The sequence below is a fragment of the Cygnus olor genome, chromosome 1 (assembly GCF_009769625.2).
Source record: "Cygnus olor isolate bCygOlo1 chromosome 1, bCygOlo1.pri.v2, whole genome shotgun sequence".
NCBI classification, from domain to species: Eukaryota; Metazoa; Chordata; class Aves; order Anseriformes; family Anatidae; genus Cygnus; species Cygnus olor.
The window spans coordinates 147,501,611-147,522,180 of record NC_049169.1 but is presented as its reverse complement, the minus strand read 5'-3'; the positions used below and the strand labels follow the sequence as shown (position 1 = coordinate 147,522,180).

Sequence of the window (20,570 nt, the reverse complement as noted above, 5' to 3'; positions counted from 1 at the left end):
CACACACACAATACTGTGCAGGTGCAAATGTTTCCTCGACCAGTTCTTGTCACATTATCCTTGGATATAACCAACAGATCACAGTCAATACATTTAACAGCAATCATCTCATTTAATTTTGTTTGGAACACCAGTATATCCTCAGAATTTTGAACACATTCATTTTCTTTTATCCAATTAAGCAAACTACTGTAATGACTGTAGCACTAGAAAATAGGTCAATAGTAATCAAAAATGATGTAATAGCAGCTAATTTATGAAACTGGCAATTTTATCACCTTGGAGACCTACAGTTTGTAGAGAACAAAAAGTTGAAATTGAGGTTGTTGCTATTATTTAAAACATTTTAAAAGTCTAATACAAGGTCATATTCCAATTTTAAAGTACATATGAATACACAATAGCTGCAATTTTTCAAGGTGATAATAGTAAGTGAACATTATTAGGAAAATCCATGAACTACGTTTGCAAGTATATTTTGAGACTTCTCAATTTTCAGTATGAAGTGCTTTTGCTTGGAAGCAAAACAGGCACAGAGATGTGTGGTAGCAGTAACAGTGTTTACTGCTGCAAATTTAATCAATTTAGTGGACAAGGAGTCTATGATGTCCACTCTTCTAATTCCTGACAACAGCAAAACCAGCCAAGTTTTCCATTAAAATTATGTTCCATTATACTGTGTTCCAAGGATATCTGAATTAAATCCTTAATCAACAGTGCAGAAACTGTGCAAATTGGAACAAACCCAACAGCATTTCCTTCCTTGTGTAAGTGGAACACATGCTGGTGGACTCCCCTGCTTTGTGCAATGTTTTACTTACAACACAGAGGAACTCCACATGGCAACCTTGATTTGGATTAAATGAAGTAGGACCCCAGAGGCACGTTACAGATTTTCAATAAGCTAGGCATTGATCTGGGAAACTACAAATGGCTTTAAGCAACGCACAGATCTGAGAACAGTTTCTCCTGAAATTATGAGATGGGATTAAAATTTGCAATTAATACTAAAAACAACTGGTGGCAATAAAATAAATCTTCACAGGTCTATGTTACTTTTCTGTACCATAAGTCTTTGTTGAACAGAACAAGACAAAAATATACTCCTCCAAAAAATATGACTTATTCTTCGTTCTTCCTCACTACTTACCAGCTTCTTGAAATTTATCAAAAAACATACCAAGCAACTGTCAACAGATGCCTCAAAACCCCTCATTCATTGGTGAAGGTTTTTTGCAATTTTAAAGAAAAAGTGACTAGTTGTCATGGTTTGTTTTAAATAAACACTTAAAGAACTATAATCTCTAACCACAGACCTTGGCTTCCAATACTTAAACACTCAGCACTGATATTAAGCCAAAACCAGATTATTACTTCTTCCAGGTCCAGCTTGCAATTTGCAAAGTTCTGAGACCATTGACACTACACTTCTCTTCTTTGCAAACTATCTGATTTGTGGTTTAGTCAGTCATTTCAGTATTTTCTAACTTACTTGAATTTAGTGTTTGACGTGTTTTGGCACTTGTGCAATATGCTTCAATGACTTTAAGAATTTGAGCATCTTCTTCTAAAGCAGCTGTACCTAGAATCAATGGGAAAAATAAAATTTTAAACATGGATATATGTTTCTTAATACAAACAAGCCTTTGTAAAATCATGTTTGTTTAAAGCTAAATACCACATATTTCAGTTGGGACCAAAGTTCAGCCTAATCAACTTTCTAAAATTCTCTTACTCATTTCAAAAAATCAAGCTTCAATGACCAAAAGTAACAAGGACTTTAAAAAATGAAAATACTATTGCAAGATGTTTAAAACAACAAAAGACAAAATACAAGTCAGAGAAATTACCCATACATTGAAGGAATTTTCTGAGTATGTGAATTTGCATAGGACATATCTCTGATTTCAAACCAAACAACTGTTAAACTGAAAAATAGCGTACTGCAGTTATTCTTCCCTAATATTACCAAAAGAAATGAAGGAACAAAATATAATTCAAAAAAAAAAAAAAAGGAATCTTGACAGTTTTTGGCTTTTGCAAATGAATCAGATTTACCCTGAAAGGTAAACAGCATTCTACTGAAAATTAAACAAAAAAACCACATTGGCACAATTTCAGCCCAGTGTGCAGTGATGTGTCACTACCATTTAACTGTATCTATGAAAACTGGAGTACATTCAACTTCCCAGACATTAAGAAGTTAACAGCATTACAAAAGAAAATAAATAAATCTAACCATTCAAACTTAACATTTCAATTTTATTTTTTTAATATAGGTCCACAGCAAACATTCCTGAAAAAAATTCAATAGAAAATGTTGTCAAATTGTTCACGTGAAACAAAGAGTGAAATTTCAGTCGCACTAATCTAGAAGTACTCGTAGTTTAGATGGAACCAGGATTTTATGGGCAAGTCAAGATGATTTTTTGTTTTAAAACCATTTTTCCCGTGTTCCTCATTCCCCAGAAAACCTCCTAGTCTTCCAGGTTCTCTGCTGCATGAATCTGAACTGCCTTCAACATCAAGACATAGCACTACCTGTGAGCCAATGCATCCATGTTTATTTTTTGTGATTTATTATCACCACCACAAAGCTAGCTGTAAACAAATTTGGCAGGATTGACTGATGAGCTAACTGTTGAAGAAATCACCTTGACTAGGCATAGCTACCCCACAGTTTAAGAGATGCAGATATTCCCAAGTGCAGGTTATTACTCTTTCAAGGCAGGAAAAATAATTTAATTTTGTTGTGGTTAGAATGCAGCACTATATTATTACCATAGCAAAACAAGTATTTCACTTCTGTAATCTGGATTGTAAGGGCACTCAGCTGAAATGTCTTATTTAGTTTAATTTGCCTGTTATAAAGCTAATTTAACATAGCAGTTTTCAACACAGCCCACAAATCCTCAGGAATCTGGAGGAGCTACACAAAATGGAAAAGGCCGAAGGAGAACTACAACAGCACTGAAGCTTCTCATCACTGACACAAGGTGGGGGCATGGGGGTGGGGAGATGAACAGTAAAAGCCAGAATCAATAAAGTATTACTGCAAGTAACACCCTTTGTCTTAAAACCACCAAATATCCCTTTTATTGAAAGTTCTCATACATACAAAATGGGTGTTAATTTAATCAGGAGTGGAAAAAAAAAGTTTTCAAATACACTGAAGTACAGCTATAAGCCCTCCCATCCCAAAAAGGCTCACATCGCCTCTCAGTAAATGTGCCTTAATAATTGCTACATCTACACACATCTACTACACATTACAGACACTCAATCTCCAGCCTCCAACAGCTGATATAACACTTTATTATAATAGTTTAATTTTTCTTAAACAGATCCCTCCCAGTAAGGAAGGGAGATGACACCAACTGAGTGGTGCAGCTGATACAAAGCAGGAAGAGATGCCATTCAAAGGGACCTGGACAGGCTGGAGAAGTGGGCCCATGTGAACCTGATAAGATTCAACAAGTCCAAGTGCAAGGTGCTGCACCTGGGTCAGGGCAATCCCAGACACGAGCACAGACTGGGTGAAGAACTCATTGAGAGCAGCCCTGCAGAGGGAGACTTCGGGGTTCTGGTGGATGAAAGGCTCAACATGAGCCAGCAGCGCACACTTGAAGCCCAGAAGGCCAATGGCATCCTGGGCTGCATCAACAGAGGAGTGGCCAGCAGGTGGAGGGAGGCGATTGTCCCTCTCTGCTCTGCCCTTGTGAGGCCCCACTTGGAGTCCTGTATCCAGGTCTGGGGTCAGCACAAGAAAGATGTGGACCCGTCAGAACAAGTCCAGGGGAGGGCCACAAAGACGATCAGAGGGCTGGGGCACCTCTCCTGTGAAGAAAGTCTGAGAGTTCAGCATGGAGAGAGCTCTGGGGAGACCTCATTTCAACACTTAAAGGGGTCTTATAAAAAGGATGGGGAAGGATGCTTTACTTGGGTAGATAATAAGACAAGGGATAATGGCCTTAAACTAAAAGAGGGTAGATTTAGGCTAGACATTAGGAGGGAATTCTTCACTCTGAGGGTGGTGAGGCACTGGCACAGGCTGCCCAGGGAAGCTGTGGATGCCCCATCCCTGGAGGTGTTCAAGGCCAGGTTGGATGAGGCCCTGAGCAACCTGGTCTGGTGGGAGGTGTCCCTGCCCATGGCAGGAGGGTTGGAACTGGGTGATCTTCAGAGTCCCCTCCAACCCAAACCATTCTAAGATTCTATGATTCAATATTGTTTTCCTATAGTACGGTCAGTAATATTAGAGAAGTGAAAGGAACTAGTAGGGCTACATCATAAGGGTTTCTAGTGACATAAAACTAAACTGGAAAACTAAGACTGTTACTTTCCAAGTTGAGAGCTTTTTTTGTCCTTATGTTTCTCATATTCAAATAATGAAACATTATTTACAGTCTAACTTCTTGAATTGCTTAACATTAGAAATAAAAAATTATATTTAGATCAAAGGTCCACTTTCCCAGAAGTCCACCTAAAACTGATATATCACACATTCAACAAGTTTCAGAGAATGTAAACATAATTTAAAATATCACATCTAACTAGAGAAAACAATTATTAAAAGTATGTTAATACTGGGGTGTTTATTAACCACCTAGTGGTATTTCAGTTCTCTGCTCCTTAAAAATTAAAAACAAAAAACACACCACCATCACAGAAGTATAAAATGCATATTTAGAAGAGTCAAGAAAGTCTGTAATGCTATATATAACTTTTCCAAAATTACGTTAAAAAAAGTCAAAACAATTTCCTCAGGTAAAAAAAAGTCACTGCTGGCTTTTCCCCAAAGTGAAAAAAAGTGTCATTTTAAACATATAACTTCTATTATGCAAGAGACTGATGAAAACAGTCTTCTCCAAATGTTATCTTGAATGGACTAGAAAAAAATGTCTTCTTTCATATTATAGAGAACCATAACTACACTTAGCTACAACAGTTTATAGGAGACTGGTTAGATTTAAATGAGGATGCTTCTTATGTGGTCAGTTCACAATAATTCTTCTGAAGACATGGTAGAGAATCAAGTTTTTAAATAGTGTCAGCCAGATGACAGTCACAAATATTTAAGAAGCCTCTTGTAGACCATAAAACTTTTTCACCAAGAAAAACAACATACCCTGAAACTCATCATGTAAATGAGGGCCATGACTCATTTATAAATACACCATCCAATACAGTTAGTGTCCATGTAGTGCTTGTTACTATTTCAGCTCTCACTGGTGTTTTTAAGTCTCAGTAACTTTGGTTTCTATATTCCAGATATTTTGGTTTCTATATTCCAGATATGCTTTGAAACTTATGAATAGAAGCTACCACACATTTGCTACTTAACAACTACACACAGGATGCACACAGAATGCAGTGAGGTAGACCTAAAAATACCATGTAGTGTGTATTAAGGACATGGCTAGAATGGAATCAATACAATGCACAACAACAGACAACCTAGTTTCTATTGTTTTAAAGTTAAGTCTGATTTTCTTCCTCATGCCAGTAACAAGAGGGGAAAAAAGTAAGAGGGAAATCCTAAAAAGCTGTCTTCATAGAAGGGTCTCTGCTACTATGCAGTAACAGGTCTTTCATCCTTTGTCATGAGAGAACCCTGTTCATGCGTCATAAAAATATAGCTTATCTGCTAATATCCTGAACTAAACATTCCACATGTACATCCACAAAGACAGGATTATTTTGTCCACTACCTTAACTCTTTGCTGTTGGAAATTCACAGCAAGCTCAGAAGCACTTCCACCTTAAGAGAACTAACCCCAACGATAAGCCCTGAGGACAAGCTTTTTCCTTCAAACCCTGCAGAAATTGGTGAGAGACAACGTTTACAGTAACACTTTTCATGTATTTATCACTCAGGGCACACAGACGCTAACTTAAGAAGCTCATGAGCAAAGAACAGACACAGAGAAGCAGAAGTTGCTGTAAAGGAATCTGGTCTTCAGATGTGAACATAGTCAAAACAAGCTATTTTAAGCCCCTTATCTTTTACTGGCACAACTAATTGAATCGTTCATTCACACGAATTTACATGGCACTTCAACAGCCTACCTCACCTGACCTAGTTTGGTTGTTCACTTCAGGACATGAATTACATTGTAAAGGCACCTCTCAGCCAACTACAAAGGAGCCTGAAATGACTAGCTTGAGTAGAAACATACCTGAACAGAGGATATGAGTGCCACCAGAAGTGAAGGTACCAAAAATAGTTACTTATTTGCAGAAGGAATAATATTATCTAAGTGGCAGAAGTTAAACAAGTTTCTAAACATACTGACATCAAAGTTGCAAGCTACAATTGCTAATTAGAAAAAGGAATGTAGTGCAAGTGCTGCTGACAGACCGCAGATTAGAAATATTGATCAGAATAAATCTCTATGCATCATCCTGCAACTTCCACCTTCCCCACCCACACACTTTTTTAAAAAATCTTATATACACACACTGGAAAGCAGGATGTCTCTCACCTAGCCTCGGATAATTTTCTGCGTTCTGTAGTCAACAGTAAGACTCTAGCAAGCAATTCATCCCATTGTGATATAAATACCTAAATCGAGTAAATTAAACCATCCTCTCTAGATACCTACTCCCTTTCCCCTGATGGGAGAGGAAACCAGATGACTTGCTTAGACTGAACATTTAATTCTCACAAAATTTAAACGGATGTTATTTCCAGCCTTTGTACTATGCAGACATTTGTTCAAGTCTTTCTTACTTTTTCTCAGTGCAAACTCTTCATCTGATGGCTTCCGTTCTGGCTTGCGTTTGGGAAGCAGCTTTTTCATGGTTTTAGGGCTTTTACTGAGATCCTGTGAGGGGAGAGCATAAATATAAAAAAAAAGTAGAGCTTCTCTACAGTATTTCAAATATTAGCTTCTAAGATGCATACAGGAGTTCATAACTAAAAATCTGCTAACAGCACCAACATTCAGTTTACTAATATTTTTTGGCACTTCAGATTTGCCTGAACTGGCTGATTTCTTCTCTACCCATCCTCCAACTATACACAAAGTTGGATATTTTTAATCTATTCTGTCAACAGAAATATACAGAGAAGCTGCTGCAAAAGCATGCAGGCTGTTTGGGAGCTACAGCGAAGGAAACAGGCAAGCATGTATCAATACTTTTTTTTTTTTTACCCTTAACCATTGAAGAGGCAACCCATTTGACTTCTCTACTTAAAAGCAGGTTTAAAAAAAAAGGACCTAAAAAGGAAGCTTGGAAGGTAGTATACCTATATTCTTTAAAGCTGGAATTTTTAAATGTTTAGAGCTTTGTCAGAACGGACCTACAGCAAAAAAATACAGCAACACATACAGCATTTCTGCTCATAATGCAGTCATGCTAATTTATAGGAGCAATGCTAATTTTACAGGAACAAAAGGAATATACTGGTCTACCCCTTACCTTAAGGGTACAAGACATCCTCTATAAAAGTACAGAACAAGAAAGTAAAAGAGTGAATGAGCAGGACAGACCAGAGATGATGAAGATAGACTGAATACTATCAATATGCTAAACACCGTAAAGATGAGTGAAACTTTACCATGTCGGAGAATTTAGCGCCACACACAAAAGGCATGAAAGGAATTTAACTTACAAAGAGATGAACATGTAGTAGAGCTAAACAAGAGAACGTCTTTTAACAACTAAGCCCAAATATTAACCTTCCAACTGAAGACTACCTATCACTTTTTCCCCTGTTGCTTAGGAGATTTACAAAGAAAAAGCAAGTTACACACCCACCACAATCAAAACCAACCACACCACATCAAGGCACAACGTTTAGACTACAGTTTCTAAAACTGCAATTCATATACCAACAAAATAACATTATTTTGTTAACATCACATGCTTACAAAAAAAATTCACAGGCATAACTTTGGGCAAAGAGATCTAGAGGAAGGCGTCCTTGTTCATGGCAGGGGGGTTAGAACTAGATGATCTTTAAGGTCCCTTCCAAGCCAAGCCATTCCATGATTCTGTGTTACCCTTTTTGGGTCCTGTTGCTTTGCATTAAATTAGCACAGTGAGAATCCATGACAGAAAAGATACCAAAACAGAAGATATTACCATGCCACAAAGCATTCAATATTATCCTCCTTACACAAACACAGACTTTCAACATAAATCTACTATTTTCTTAGTATTTATAAAGCCATGCAAAATGTAGTGACAATACCAAACCAACCTACCACCACCACTGTATTTCTCTTGGAACAGATTCCTGTTTCATACCATATGTTAATTAAAAACTACAACAGCATCTTAAAATCTAAGTTTCTTTTGTTTGGTGGTAGGCTGGTTGTTTGGGGTGGTGTTTTTTTTGTTTGGTTGTGGTTTTTTGTTTTTTTTTTTTTTTTTTGCTAAATGGTGACATTAACCATAATTAAGTAGAAAAAATTATGTATATTTTGACAGTTTCTTTTTAATATATATTTTGACTTCTTTTCTAAATGGGTTACTCTTACCTAGTACTGGTGGTAAGTACTGAGGAATCAAGAGTCAATTATACCACCAGAGCTGTTTAGAATGATTTGATACAGCATTTTGAAGCACCACAGAATCCCTTCTTCTAGATGCTTCTCAGCATGCTTAGCAGACAACTTACTTTGCAATAAGCCTGGATGATCAATATAACAAAAAGAACTGCCTTTTTTTTTTTAATTTTATTTTTTTTTTTAAGAATTGCTAATTGTGGGGGGTTATGGCTGTTTTTTTGTTGTTGTTGTTTTTAAATCTTGTTTAGTAACTAGACAAAGGATGAAAGTAAGTGGAAACACAGCGGGGGCGATGATACCGTCTCCTAACAAGCCTTTGTATTTTCTGAGCTGCAAGACTAAATGCCTGTTTGAAATAAACAGCGTTCACTAGTCCATTACCACTGACTGAGCACTAGCTGTTAGCACATCTTTATATAAAGATGCACACAAAATTGCAAACTGCTGCTATGTAAAAGAAAAAAAGTTAAACTTCTCATCGCAGGCCTTTTACAGAGCAATACTTCTGGGCTGCTGCATCTCACCTCTTTATAACAAAGTGCTGCTGAAGGCCTTAATGGAGGTGCAGGCCGTAAACAGCTCAGACTCCAAGGCTTGGGAGTTTTCGGAGGTTCCAGAGGTCCCCAGTTTATCGTGGTATGTGGAGTCCCATGATGCGACGGATGAGGGAGAGTGTGGTATGCAGGAGTCAGTGGTATCGGCTTGCTATCTGAATGCTTGCTGGAAGGCGTTACTGGATGGGAAGGAAGCTGTCAAAGACAATAACAGTTACGGGAAGGGAGAGAAAGAATATTATCATCATAAAGGCAAAGTACCATGAAGGACTGGTGAAATAATCTCACCTGTCTAGTGCTTCTGCTTATTACAGCTGTGCTTTCAAAATTTTAACACTGAATTATTGCTTGGAAAATAGTGCTTAAAGAATTTTTTTTTGTCTACTGTAGATAGAGCACGCACTAAAGAAAGAACAGCTACAAGCAGCTCTGCTCCCACTTCTTTCACAATACGAGATAAATTTAGATCCATTCATATAAAACAACTCAAATTCAAAATCTGAAAAAAAGTACTTCACGAAATTTTTTCTCCACAGACCCACGTACATCGCCAGTTAAAACCTACTGTTCTAAGGTTCTTAAGAGATGATGTTATTACTTAGCCATTATAGAAAAAGTAACTATAATGAATTTTCTTTTACCCTATTAAACTGTTACACCAAGAACTAAGCATTTATTCTGTTCATGCAATTAAAAACTTAAGATTTTGACCCCTCAAACTATAGTTATAACCATTAGTAACTAGAACCGAATGTTAAAGAAAACGCTTTACATGGCAGTATATTTGCCAGATAACCTAACTCTATCTACACCCGCTTATTCACTTCACAAGTCATTTCTTACTGTGTGAGATGGCACGGAATGAGGTTTAATGGTGGGATTCCCAACAGTTGTGACTTTGGTTTGCTTCTGCAGATGATCCACCCACTCATGCAAATCTTGTTGGTTGTTACATGACACTAGTATCCTTTCAATCATATTTCCTAAGTGACAGAAAAAATAAGATGTAGAAAACCAAAGAAGAACAACTTAGTACGTCTGACCTGATAATAAAGATATACATTTCTTAAAACATCATAACCCCTAAGTACCAAGAAAAAATTTTACCCAGGATTTTCAGAACCACAGCATCTCACTTTTCCATGTCATAGGATTTCCTTCATGCTCCACAAAGCAAAGGAATTCTACCTTTCTTCCCCGCTTTTGATAATTAAACACAACATTTATCATAAGAAATAGATGTAGGTGACAGGTTCATCCTGAGGTCTAAAGGTACAATCTAGTTGCCTTATGCTTCTCCGTCTTCCCCAGGAAAGCCAACATACAGACTAAAGAATGACATTGTAGGCTATAAGCTACAGTACTGGACAAGTGATAAAACACCATTCAGAAAAGGTAGAAAGTCAGTCTGAATCTAATATTAAAACTGAGACAAAAGTCACCTGGGAAAGCAGCAGGATGATTAACCCAGGATTACTTTAATTTCTACAGTTAACTCCATTTTAACCCATCAAATTCCTTATCTGAGGTCAGCTTTGGAGCTATTATCTCAGAAGAACAAGCAACATCAACAGCTTTTTCCCCTCCACCTCACAGCACTGAGTGCTATACCACCTGCCACCTGAGAGCCTCAAAATTCCTTTATTGAAATGCAACCTGCTTGGTGGCAGAAGGGATCCAGGAAACAAATGAAGGTATAGATCTCCATCATGTAGATCCTTCTCCCAGTGCGTTTTCCTAGGATTCTGACTTCAGGAACTGTTCTTCAAAATTAAGTTACATGCTGAAACAAACTACTTACCAGACAGAAAAATACCCAAAGAAAGCACAGCTGCAACCACAATTAGCAGAGCTACTAACAGTCTCTCAGTAAAGAGACTGACCATTTATTTCTAAAGCAAAGCCCTCTGAAATTTCCTTTCTTCCAAAGAGTAGCATAGTCTGAACTGCTTCACCAATGAAGGACCTTTTCCAAGGCTACTGCCTTAATTAAAAGACAGAAATCTAGGAATGAACCGCATACAAAGGCAGTTTGTTAACTGCTTAACACTAGCATTAAAAAGCAATTTTGAAGTGAGGCTCTGGGTAGATGCCTTACCAAATTTGTATAATCACAAAACGGCTGAGGAGACTGGAAGGGACCTCCAGAGGTCACTTCGTCCAACACCCCTGCTCAAGCAGGGCCACCTAGAGCTGGTTGCCCAAGACCACATCAAGAGAGCTCTTAAGTCTCTTAAGTATCTCCAAGCAGAGAAACTACAACCTCTGGGAAACCTGTGATAAGTGTTCAGTCACCCTCAGAATGAGAAAGTTTTTCCCTATGTTTAGACAGAACATCTGATATTGAAACATAAAATAGCAAATAGAAATATTTCCAGACAATACCTGATATTTCAAATGCATTTTTATGGTTTTCACTGTCTTCTAGCTTTGTGATAGTCATTCCGGTCATTGGCAGTTTTCCCTGCGAAAAAAAGAGCAGTAGCACTGAAATTATATCCAAAACAAACAAAACCATTACCGTGTAAAGAATATGTAATTACAAGCTCTGAATGAATTTATACACGTTAAGTATACTGGCAAAAACACATACACGTACTGATAGGTTTAAAATATTTTAAAATCCACACAGATATCTTGCAATGGAAGTTTTAATGCCCAACTTCTACAAATGAGACCTGTGACTTTAATGAGACTATTTGATATCTGGGCAGGCTACGAATCCATATGAATGTAACAGTGGTTATTCATCATAGCCTCAAGTTCTGGGAACTTAGATGTTCAGGGTCATCCATGTTACATGATTAGAGGCAATGGTGACTGATCTTAAATCACATTTGTTTGCAAACTGATTGATTAGCTCTCAAAACAAGGTTTGTGGTACATTTAGAAAGGAAGATTTCATTAAACACATCCTTCAATTATACTGAAGACTTTCTGGTATCCCTACCACTACTAAATTCACTCTCAAATATTTGGGGAAAAAGAACAAAAACAGTAAAAACATCTTCAAAGTTTCTAAAGTTTCAGAAGGACACGTTAATTTTGCAGAAGATAACCTATTCTCATTTTAAGACCAAGCATTCTGGGAAAAAAAAAGTCAGTTTAGGATAACTTTTTGTCCATTTAGAAACAGAACAGATAAGATGTAATATTGTCAGGATGAAAGACTTTACCAAAAATGCAACTTTTATTAAAGTTCTTTTAAGACAGATCCTGTATTCTTCTGCACAGAAACACTATTCAGCACATGCTGGCAAAAGTGCAAATCCTATGTACTCAGGAATTTTGGCTCCAGTGGAGGGGATTTTATTTTATTTTATTTTAAATGACTACCGGATGGACAAAGGCTTCTTATAAGCTGTACTAAAACCACTTAGTATTCTGTATGCACAAGAGCATGCTGAAGCCCAAGATGCCAAAAATAAAGCTTCCTTGCAATAGCTTCTCCGATGAAGGGAACACAGTAGCATTGTGCCTTACAATGCAGCCTAAAATTCTGTTTTTCAGGTTCTTCTGGTTCACAAATAACAGAGCATACAGCCACACTGTAAGTGAGGTGCAAGAAATGCTGACATAGGTGCAAAGGGAATACAGGGACACACCAGGCAAAAGATTGGTGATGGAGAACAAAGATCGCCTGAGCCACATGGAGACAAAAAGTACAAAGTCAGCAAAACACAGAAAATTGAAACAAACTCGTGAACAACTTACATTCCCCTTCTTTCAAGAAACAACTGTGAAGCTCTTTTGTAAAATATAGTTTGTATAGTTTGTATCCACAACCATGGATAAATGTACTCTCCACTAGTCCATTACAGCATGTGGTAAATACGAGCACTATGAACCAGAATGGCTGAAGCCTGCTGATAACTGGAATATTCAGAAATACATGGAGGGTGTACTGTAAGATGAAGAAGCTGCAGCTTACACCTGAACTGTAAGGATCGGGAAATGCTCATTTCTCCCTGTTTGTAGACATGCACCAGCCAGGAAAAGAGGCATGTAAAGATGCTGCTTCCACGGACATCGTTTCTCTTGGAATGACTGAGGGAGCTGCATCACCATCTGCCCATCTCCCACTTCTGGGGCAAGAACCTCAAAACAAAGATCCAGACAGCACATGCTATGTATTCCCAACACAGCTCTAAGCCACAGTCTCAAGCACAAGTAGTAATGAAACACTTTTGCGTTGCTGTGAAAATGCAGACATTAGGATTTGAGAAGTTCATAGTGTCAGGAAAATCACATTAGAACTTATGAAGAAATCAACAATTTTGTATTCAACAGAGGGTTGGACAGTAAACATTAAGAAAGGGCTGTGAATATCCTGAGCAGAACCTGAAGACAAGTGCACAGAAAATTGCTTATTTATTGAACAATCATGTCCACCTGAGGGACAAGATGGGAGGGAGAAGGAAGAAAGTATATGCAATTTAAAAGTAGGAGAGCAGAATTAAGCCTGACAGATTCATTGCTTAATTCTGTATTGTTTGTTAATACACTAAATTTCCACTCAGTTGCCTTTGTAATAGAAGCACCTTCCGTCATCAGGAATTATGGCTGTGCCACTTGGGATCTACCACTCACCTGCCTTTTCTAGTAACTTTTTCCATACATGTCAGGATAAAGCACCAGCTAAAAGTTATTAAGAGCAGCACAAAAATAACAGAAGCTTGATTATGTATTTGAACTACATGTCTTAGATAAATCTGACTATCATGAATCCAAACATGAATTTTTGAGTCACACAGTTTGTGACTGGATGTAGCCAACTGCGTAAGAACCCTGAATTACAAACCTTTAGCATTCCTTTGTGGCAGATGAATCACTACTTGAGAGAAAGGAACAGAACGCTTGAAAAAAATGATTTACAAAAGTACTTAAACCAGGTGGGATCTTGGGCCACCTTTTAGAACTTGTTTCATTTTCCCTTGCTGTTGGTGTTTTACTGTGATGTCAGAATCACACAGCCATACTTGAAGAATGTTTACAAAAAAATTCAGAAACTTGTGGAGTAAGCACTGGCTCTAACTTCACCTCCTGGGAGGTTTTTGGAACTACAGTCAGGATGCAAGAGCAAGTACTCAGCTAGGAAACTTGCTAGAGCACTTAACGGCCATCACCTACCAGGAGTGAGTAGTGGACCTGTGAAGTGAAATATCTGGCAGCGCTAAGGGCCTGAAGGCCACACTGTAGGTGTTTTAGGTAGTAGTACATTGGGCTAGCCCTAGGTTGGTGCCATGGACCGAATGCCAATTAGTACTCGAAGCAGATCAAGTGTACTTTTGGAGTATGCCTTCCAGTTCAGCTTCATCCAGAGGAAATCCACTTGGTGAGCCCTGAGATCACTCCTACGCTGTGACTCAAGAGTCAGTAAACAGGAAAAACTAGAAGACTCATTTCAGAAGTGCTCTGCTGTTCGTAGACACACCTAAAGAACTAGATGGTAACCCAGCCTAACTCGCACCACCAAGAGCTTAAAGAGTCCTGTGTAATTTTGGTAAGATTGAAGCAGCAGTCAGAAGGATCACTAATGAGCCTGCACAACAGAATCCTTTTCTAATGTAGCTCTAAAAAGCTATTAATTCTTCCTCTCATTAGCTAACACCAAGAAGCATAGAGGTGGAAAAAAAAATGTCTTGCTGATAGTCACAGAAATCGTCAGCTGCAAAAAAGTCAAATCCAAGCTTCTAGACTTCATAAACACAGATGAACAGTTCTTACTGCAGAAATTATCTTTTCTCTTTGTAAACACAGAATTTTAATAATCCTTCCAAGTTTTCTATGAAACATTTGGGAAAAAACACTCCCAGCATTTATACACATATGTACATATATTACTTTACCTGATAGATAAACCCACTCATTCTCGGGCTGGCAGACAACATTAGCAATATGTTAGGGAAGAGAAGAAGATACCTTTCATTCTTTTCCTTATTAAAAAAAAGAAAATGAAAAAGTAAATACAACATCACAAGCCTCCTCCCCACTTTTTATATTTTATATTATTAAAAACTATCAACAATGTTACAACTCTATAGTTATTCCACAAGCATTCATCTCTAGCAAAATTAAGCCTCCATAAATGTAAAAAGAGTTAGGATTATTTAGTTTTCTATTTCAAAATTTCTAGTAACACATGCCTATAACCCCTTGCTGGAGAGTAGAGCCTTATAATTTTTTAAAAAAGAAATTTTAAGGCCAGTATTTCACCTAGACGGTGTTTAATTTGATAACAACAGTTTCATTGACCTTAGCAAAACCAAAATCACATATTGGATGTATTTGTTAATATAACACGAATGGATGCTGTTACTGTAATGTCAAGACTTGGTGTCTCTTAAATTGGAGAGATTTTTCTATAATGTCAGATTAAGTTCTGATTTAGAAAAAGATTATGAAAGAAAAGTAATAATGCTCATATTCATAATGAAAATATTCATTGCTTTGTTCTGTTTTTAATATTCTGGTTTCACTTATGAGGTTGTCCTTAGTTTTTTGTTTTGAGAAGTACTTCTATGGAAAGAGGAGAAAATTTACTCAATCAACTGGTATAGATGACCACTTAAAGAAAGAAACATTAACATATAAAGCTTTATTTTAATGACAAAACAAATATATCCGTTCTCAAAGTCACTGTCTCAATTCCGAACATCTTTGCAATACAATACAGGTCCTTATCAAGTTTGAATGTTTCTATTAGTTTTTCAGTAGGTCTTTACAAATGTCTATGTCATATAAAAAGAAATTAAAACAATTGCTTTTGCACAAATTAAACTGTTAGATATCTAGTCAAAAAGCCAAGTTGTAATATATGTGGAAACTACTAGAAGTCTATTACATTTGACATTTTAATCAGAATGAGAGATTGTGGTGGCTTTTTATTTTTATTTTTTTAAGACAAGAGGCAACTGCAGAAGATGCACTATGAGTTCTACTGAATCTTTCTTACTTAAATAAGTTTAAATAAATACCTAGCAAAATATCTGATAGAAAGTTAACAGGTGATGAATTTTAAAGTATTTAGTTGCAAAACATTTTTGTCTTTCCTCATATGCATCGAAATCTTTGTTCTACGGGAGGAAATTGAATGAGGTTGCAATTCAAAAAACCCCAACAAGTTCAAAGCATAATCGATTATACAGGAGAACAGCCTACAGTAAAAATATGTCAGTAATCTGTATACATTTCTCTTCTGTTAGCAATTGCTTTACAAATCTTTTAGAATGTTATCTCTGGTAGGGTTTTTTTTTTCTTTAAAAATCACCCACACTTTGCAATGTCAACTTTGACTTTCTCACGTCTCCTCTTAGTCCATTTCTCCAAAACCATTTGTTTTTCAAACCTGTATTTAAAAAATGTACTACCTCAAAGTTCCCAAAACAGTGAGGGCAAAATGGGCCTCATGCACCTTACAGTATGACTGTAACAGAGTTATTTAAATATGTTATAATTGTTTGTGAAACGATCCTGTAATATAACTACATATGGAAAACCTTGTTTAATTATGCACTTCAAAAACAGACCTAAAAAACATCATAAGATGATTTTTCAAGTGTTATATTGGCCACGTTTCAGTAAGTTTTACAGATGAGACCATCCATCTTCGAGTGTTTTTTTTCCGTTTTATTATAAAAGCCTTAAAACAATGGAGAAAGTTTCTATTCTAGATTAGTATCTCAAAACATTGTTTGTTTCTGCTACATAATTATATATATAATGTTGTGCTACATGATTTTATGTGTGTGTGTGTATATATATACATAGAGAGAGAGATAGAGAGAATTATAATTACAATAGGGAAAGACAGACTGACAGTAAAGATGAGAACTACATTACCTCACTTCCAGCACACTGAATCATGACCTGGGACATGTAAATTACATTGCCAAGTGTTTTAATATCTTCTCCCTCCCAACAGCGGATTGCTTCTGTTAGTATTTGTAGTTCAAGTTCTTTCCGTTTCCGTACTTCTTGACACTGTGCCTAGCAAATACAGGCAAAAATATCATCTCTATCAACTCCATCAACATGGTTAAGAGTAGAAATACCACTACAGCTGTATTTACTGTTTTCACTGTAGCACACAGAAGACAGTAGCTAATTTGAGGCATCTTTATTTAAACGACCATTACCAGTATTTCTTATAAAACTAGTTTTGCTATCTTCCGTATTACTTTTCTTTTCAATACACTAATTTCAATTACAAATTTATAGTTTGAGAAAACTACAGTTGAGAAACCCCGTTTCTCAGATTTCCCTTTTCTTTACATTTTACATTTTTGTTCTTCGAAGAAAAACAGCTGGGCTAGAGCAGAAAACAGTAACACAGCTGTCCTAAATACACCACTACATGCAAAGTATACTCTTCTTCACTAAAGAGCCATGTCAATTGTGCAAACACTGTGTGTAACCATGTGCTCCTATTTTTATTACATTTCTTGCCAACCTGCTCTACTAGCTGTACTCACACTCATCTCACTTCAATTTTTCAGAATTTTCATCTCATTTGTGAAGTACTCAAGAGAATGGGGAAACCCCAAACCTCTTCTGAACACAGGTAACAATAAATTTCTGCTTTAAAATGTAAAAAATGCCAGGTGACCAGCAGCATGCACTCCCAGCAGGAAACACAGAAGTTTATTGTAACTTAGAATACATTAAACATATGCCTGCTGCAGTTGCACTTTTTTTTTAGTTTAAAAAAAGAAAAGCTCATTTGTTCCAATCAGGCTTATCCCCTTGATTACTGCTGAAAGTTCCTATCTTCAGAGTTTCTCTCGTGTTTTCCTTTTCATCCGTTCTTCCTCAACTCTATCACTATTCCACTAAAATGAATGCACTTCAGAAATTTTTTTTTAAAAATACACTCAAGCGTTGTGGCCCTTCTTTAGGTCATTAGTCATGCCTGCACTCATAGAAAGGAAAATAAAGCACAAGTGAGAGGGCAGACTGAGAATTGCAGAATGCTTGCATGGCTCTTCTGTCAATAGTCTATTTGCTGTAACTCCCCCACAGCTTGCAATCCTTAGCTCTGCCCATAAACTGCATTAATTTCCAGGGCTCAAAAGAAGTTTCACAAAAATTTCTTTTATAAAAGTGTACAAAAAAGCTCCACATTTTAAAAGCAATGGAGGGAGATGAAATTAGAAAACACTATACTGAAAATATACATATCTATTTTTCATCACTCTTACAGAAAGATTTTTGAAGGCAGTCATGGATTTTTGAATATCTGGACGATCCGGATGATAATCCTAAAAGCAAGGGGAAAAGCACAGAATAAAAGATTTAGTTCTAGTAAAAATAATAAAGTGTTTAGAGGCTTAACTAAATACAAATAATCCCATAAAATAAAAACTTTTAGATCTATCTACTCTCTTTTCACAGCCTTCTTACTCTTATATCAAAAACTGGTCATCTTTCTTGTAGTAAAAGTAAAATGCCATTTACAACTTTGCTACTTATGCCTACAATAGAACCAAGGAAATTTTACAGGAACTACTGGACAAAGAAAATTGCTTTCCAACTTGAAATCCTAGTAGGAAAGTGTTCATTTTAAAGGGTTTTATTTGGCATGTCATCTTTCTTTGTCACAAAACCCACATTCCTTACAGCTTAGCATGTCTTGTTGTCACTGACTGACAAACCATGTGACACAACGAAGACCCATATGCCTTCTATTTCTCTCCCTCCTTCACACCCCACAAATCTATAAAATGCAAATGCAGAAACAGTAGCTCCTCAAACACCTTCCCCCATTGGAAAGATCATTTTGGGACAGTGTTCAGTAGAAGTCAAGGTGACGTGTCCAACAGGTTGAGGTCCTAAGATGAGAAGCAGCACTCCTATGAGATAAAGTAGCCTCAAGTTGTGTGCAGGAGATGAACTCAACATCAAGTCAACCAAAGTCTGTGCAAGGCTGTTCTAGGAGTGAAGGTTAGCTTCTCTGGCTAGCTTTACTGTAAACATTTAGCTTTTGCAGGAAGTTTACTGCACCGTTTCAAACTATTGCAGCCTGTATTTTAGAAGGCTGAAGGAAGAGGAAACAAAGATAATTTTGGGTCCCATCATGTTTGACATGTACCTTTAAAATAATTGTTGTCAAATCATCATTAAGCTGGAACATAAATGCTGATAAGATATACCTCCATGTGCCTTTCAAGTTCTTTGAGTAACGTGGGGTATTTATCCAGACGCATAAAAGGTTTGCTGAGGCCTGTGGTCAGTACAAGGATCCCAGGGCTGTTGGCACCTTTCATCTCCATGAATTCTCCTAGCTCCTCACTGTGCACAAGATATTTAAACAAATTAAAACCAAATTACCAAAACAATTAGAACTGCATTAGATTCTTCACTTCAGGCTTTCACCTGCAATGAATTCTGCTAGTAAAACAAAAGGCCAAATAAATCAAAATTAAGTATAACATAAGTGCTGACATCAGTTTGCTCCTGTATTTTGTTTAATGCAGAAAGACATTTGTCAATCCGGGGTCCACCATTAATCCAGGGAGCAGAAATGGAATTGCACCCACCACTCTAGGCAACTGATGATCAGAGACAGCTCCTAAATGCTACCCCTTTCAAGCAAAAGTTACAGAATAAAGCCTTTGCACAATATTTTATTACTTACCTCTTTATTCTAGTAAAAAGACATCTGACCTTAGAGGTGGTTTAAAAAGGTAATTCCCAGGAGTAAACTAGAGAACAGCTCCACATTCAGCCAGGTGGGCATTGCTGTTTTTAAGGTGGCAAGCACTAATGCGAAGGCACAGAATGTTTTAGAACCTTCTTCCTCCCACACTTAGGCACTTAATGACCTCGTATCGTGCATCCCAGGGGCTACTGACCAGCTAACCAGCAGCCACACAAATGGTAGACCACAGCAGAAGTAATTGGCATACAGTCTATCCTCATAGGAGCCAGGGTTTCACGGAGGGTATAATTATAAAACATGCTTGTTTTGACAACAAGGCTGGTTTAAGAAACCCACGCACTCCAAGTATCATGGACTGCTAGATCCCCTATCCACAGCTTTTCATACTTGGATCATGTCCGAGAACTCGTTTGCAGCACAGCCCTTCAGCTTGCCACATGAACTCCATTAAAAGGCAGCAGAACATCGTAGGAATTTATGCTGACTTTGCTATCAAGGAAGCTTACAATATCTACATTCTCGGCTTCCTTAAAAAGCAAATATTTCAGAAAACTAAGGTCCAGGACAAGATTTTCCAAGAGTTTAAATGGCCAGGAATAAAATCAGCCTTGTCTTTAGGGAAAAGAAGCCCAGCAGCACCTGGGCTTATTTCCAGGCTTTAAAACACACGTGTTGCAGAAGTACATGTGATCCTGAAGACAAAATCTAAATAAAGAAAATTCAGAAAGTCACTTAGTAAAATAATCTTTTTGCATTCAACCTATGTCATCCTAGACCTCTGTAGATGAGGTTGTTCATGTTTTGAGCAATTGTTATATCCTCATGTGACACACAAAT

The 20,570-nt window shown here is 37.1% G+C and overlaps 1 protein-coding gene across 9 annotated transcripts in view; it reads right to left on the bottom strand.

Annotated features, from left to right (window-relative positions):
• The window catches only part of ARHGEF7 (Rho guanine nucleotide exchange factor 7), a 120,359-nt gene that overhangs the window by 16,223 nt on the left and 83,566 nt on the right, over positions 1–20,570 (bottom strand). For all 9 annotated transcript variants that reach the window (XM_040537164.1, XM_040537140.1, XM_040537165.1 and 6 more), the window contains 9 exons: positions 19,225–19,363; positions 18,274–18,333; positions 16,916–17,062; positions 14,923–15,009; positions 11,459–11,537; positions 9,917–10,056; positions 9,044–9,268; positions 6,734–6,827; positions 1,493–1,582 (listed from right to left, as the gene is read on the bottom strand). In XM_040537164.1, coding sequence (XP_040393098.1) covers positions 1,493–1,582; positions 6,734–6,827; positions 9,044–9,268; positions 9,917–10,056; positions 11,459–11,537; positions 14,923–15,009; positions 16,916–17,062; positions 18,274–18,333; positions 19,225–19,363 — 1,061 coding nt within the window. The remainder of the gene's footprint in view (positions 1–1,492; positions 1,583–6,733; positions 6,828–9,043; positions 9,269–9,916; positions 10,057–11,458; positions 11,538–14,922; positions 15,010–16,915; positions 17,063–18,273; positions 18,334–19,224; positions 19,364–20,570) is intronic.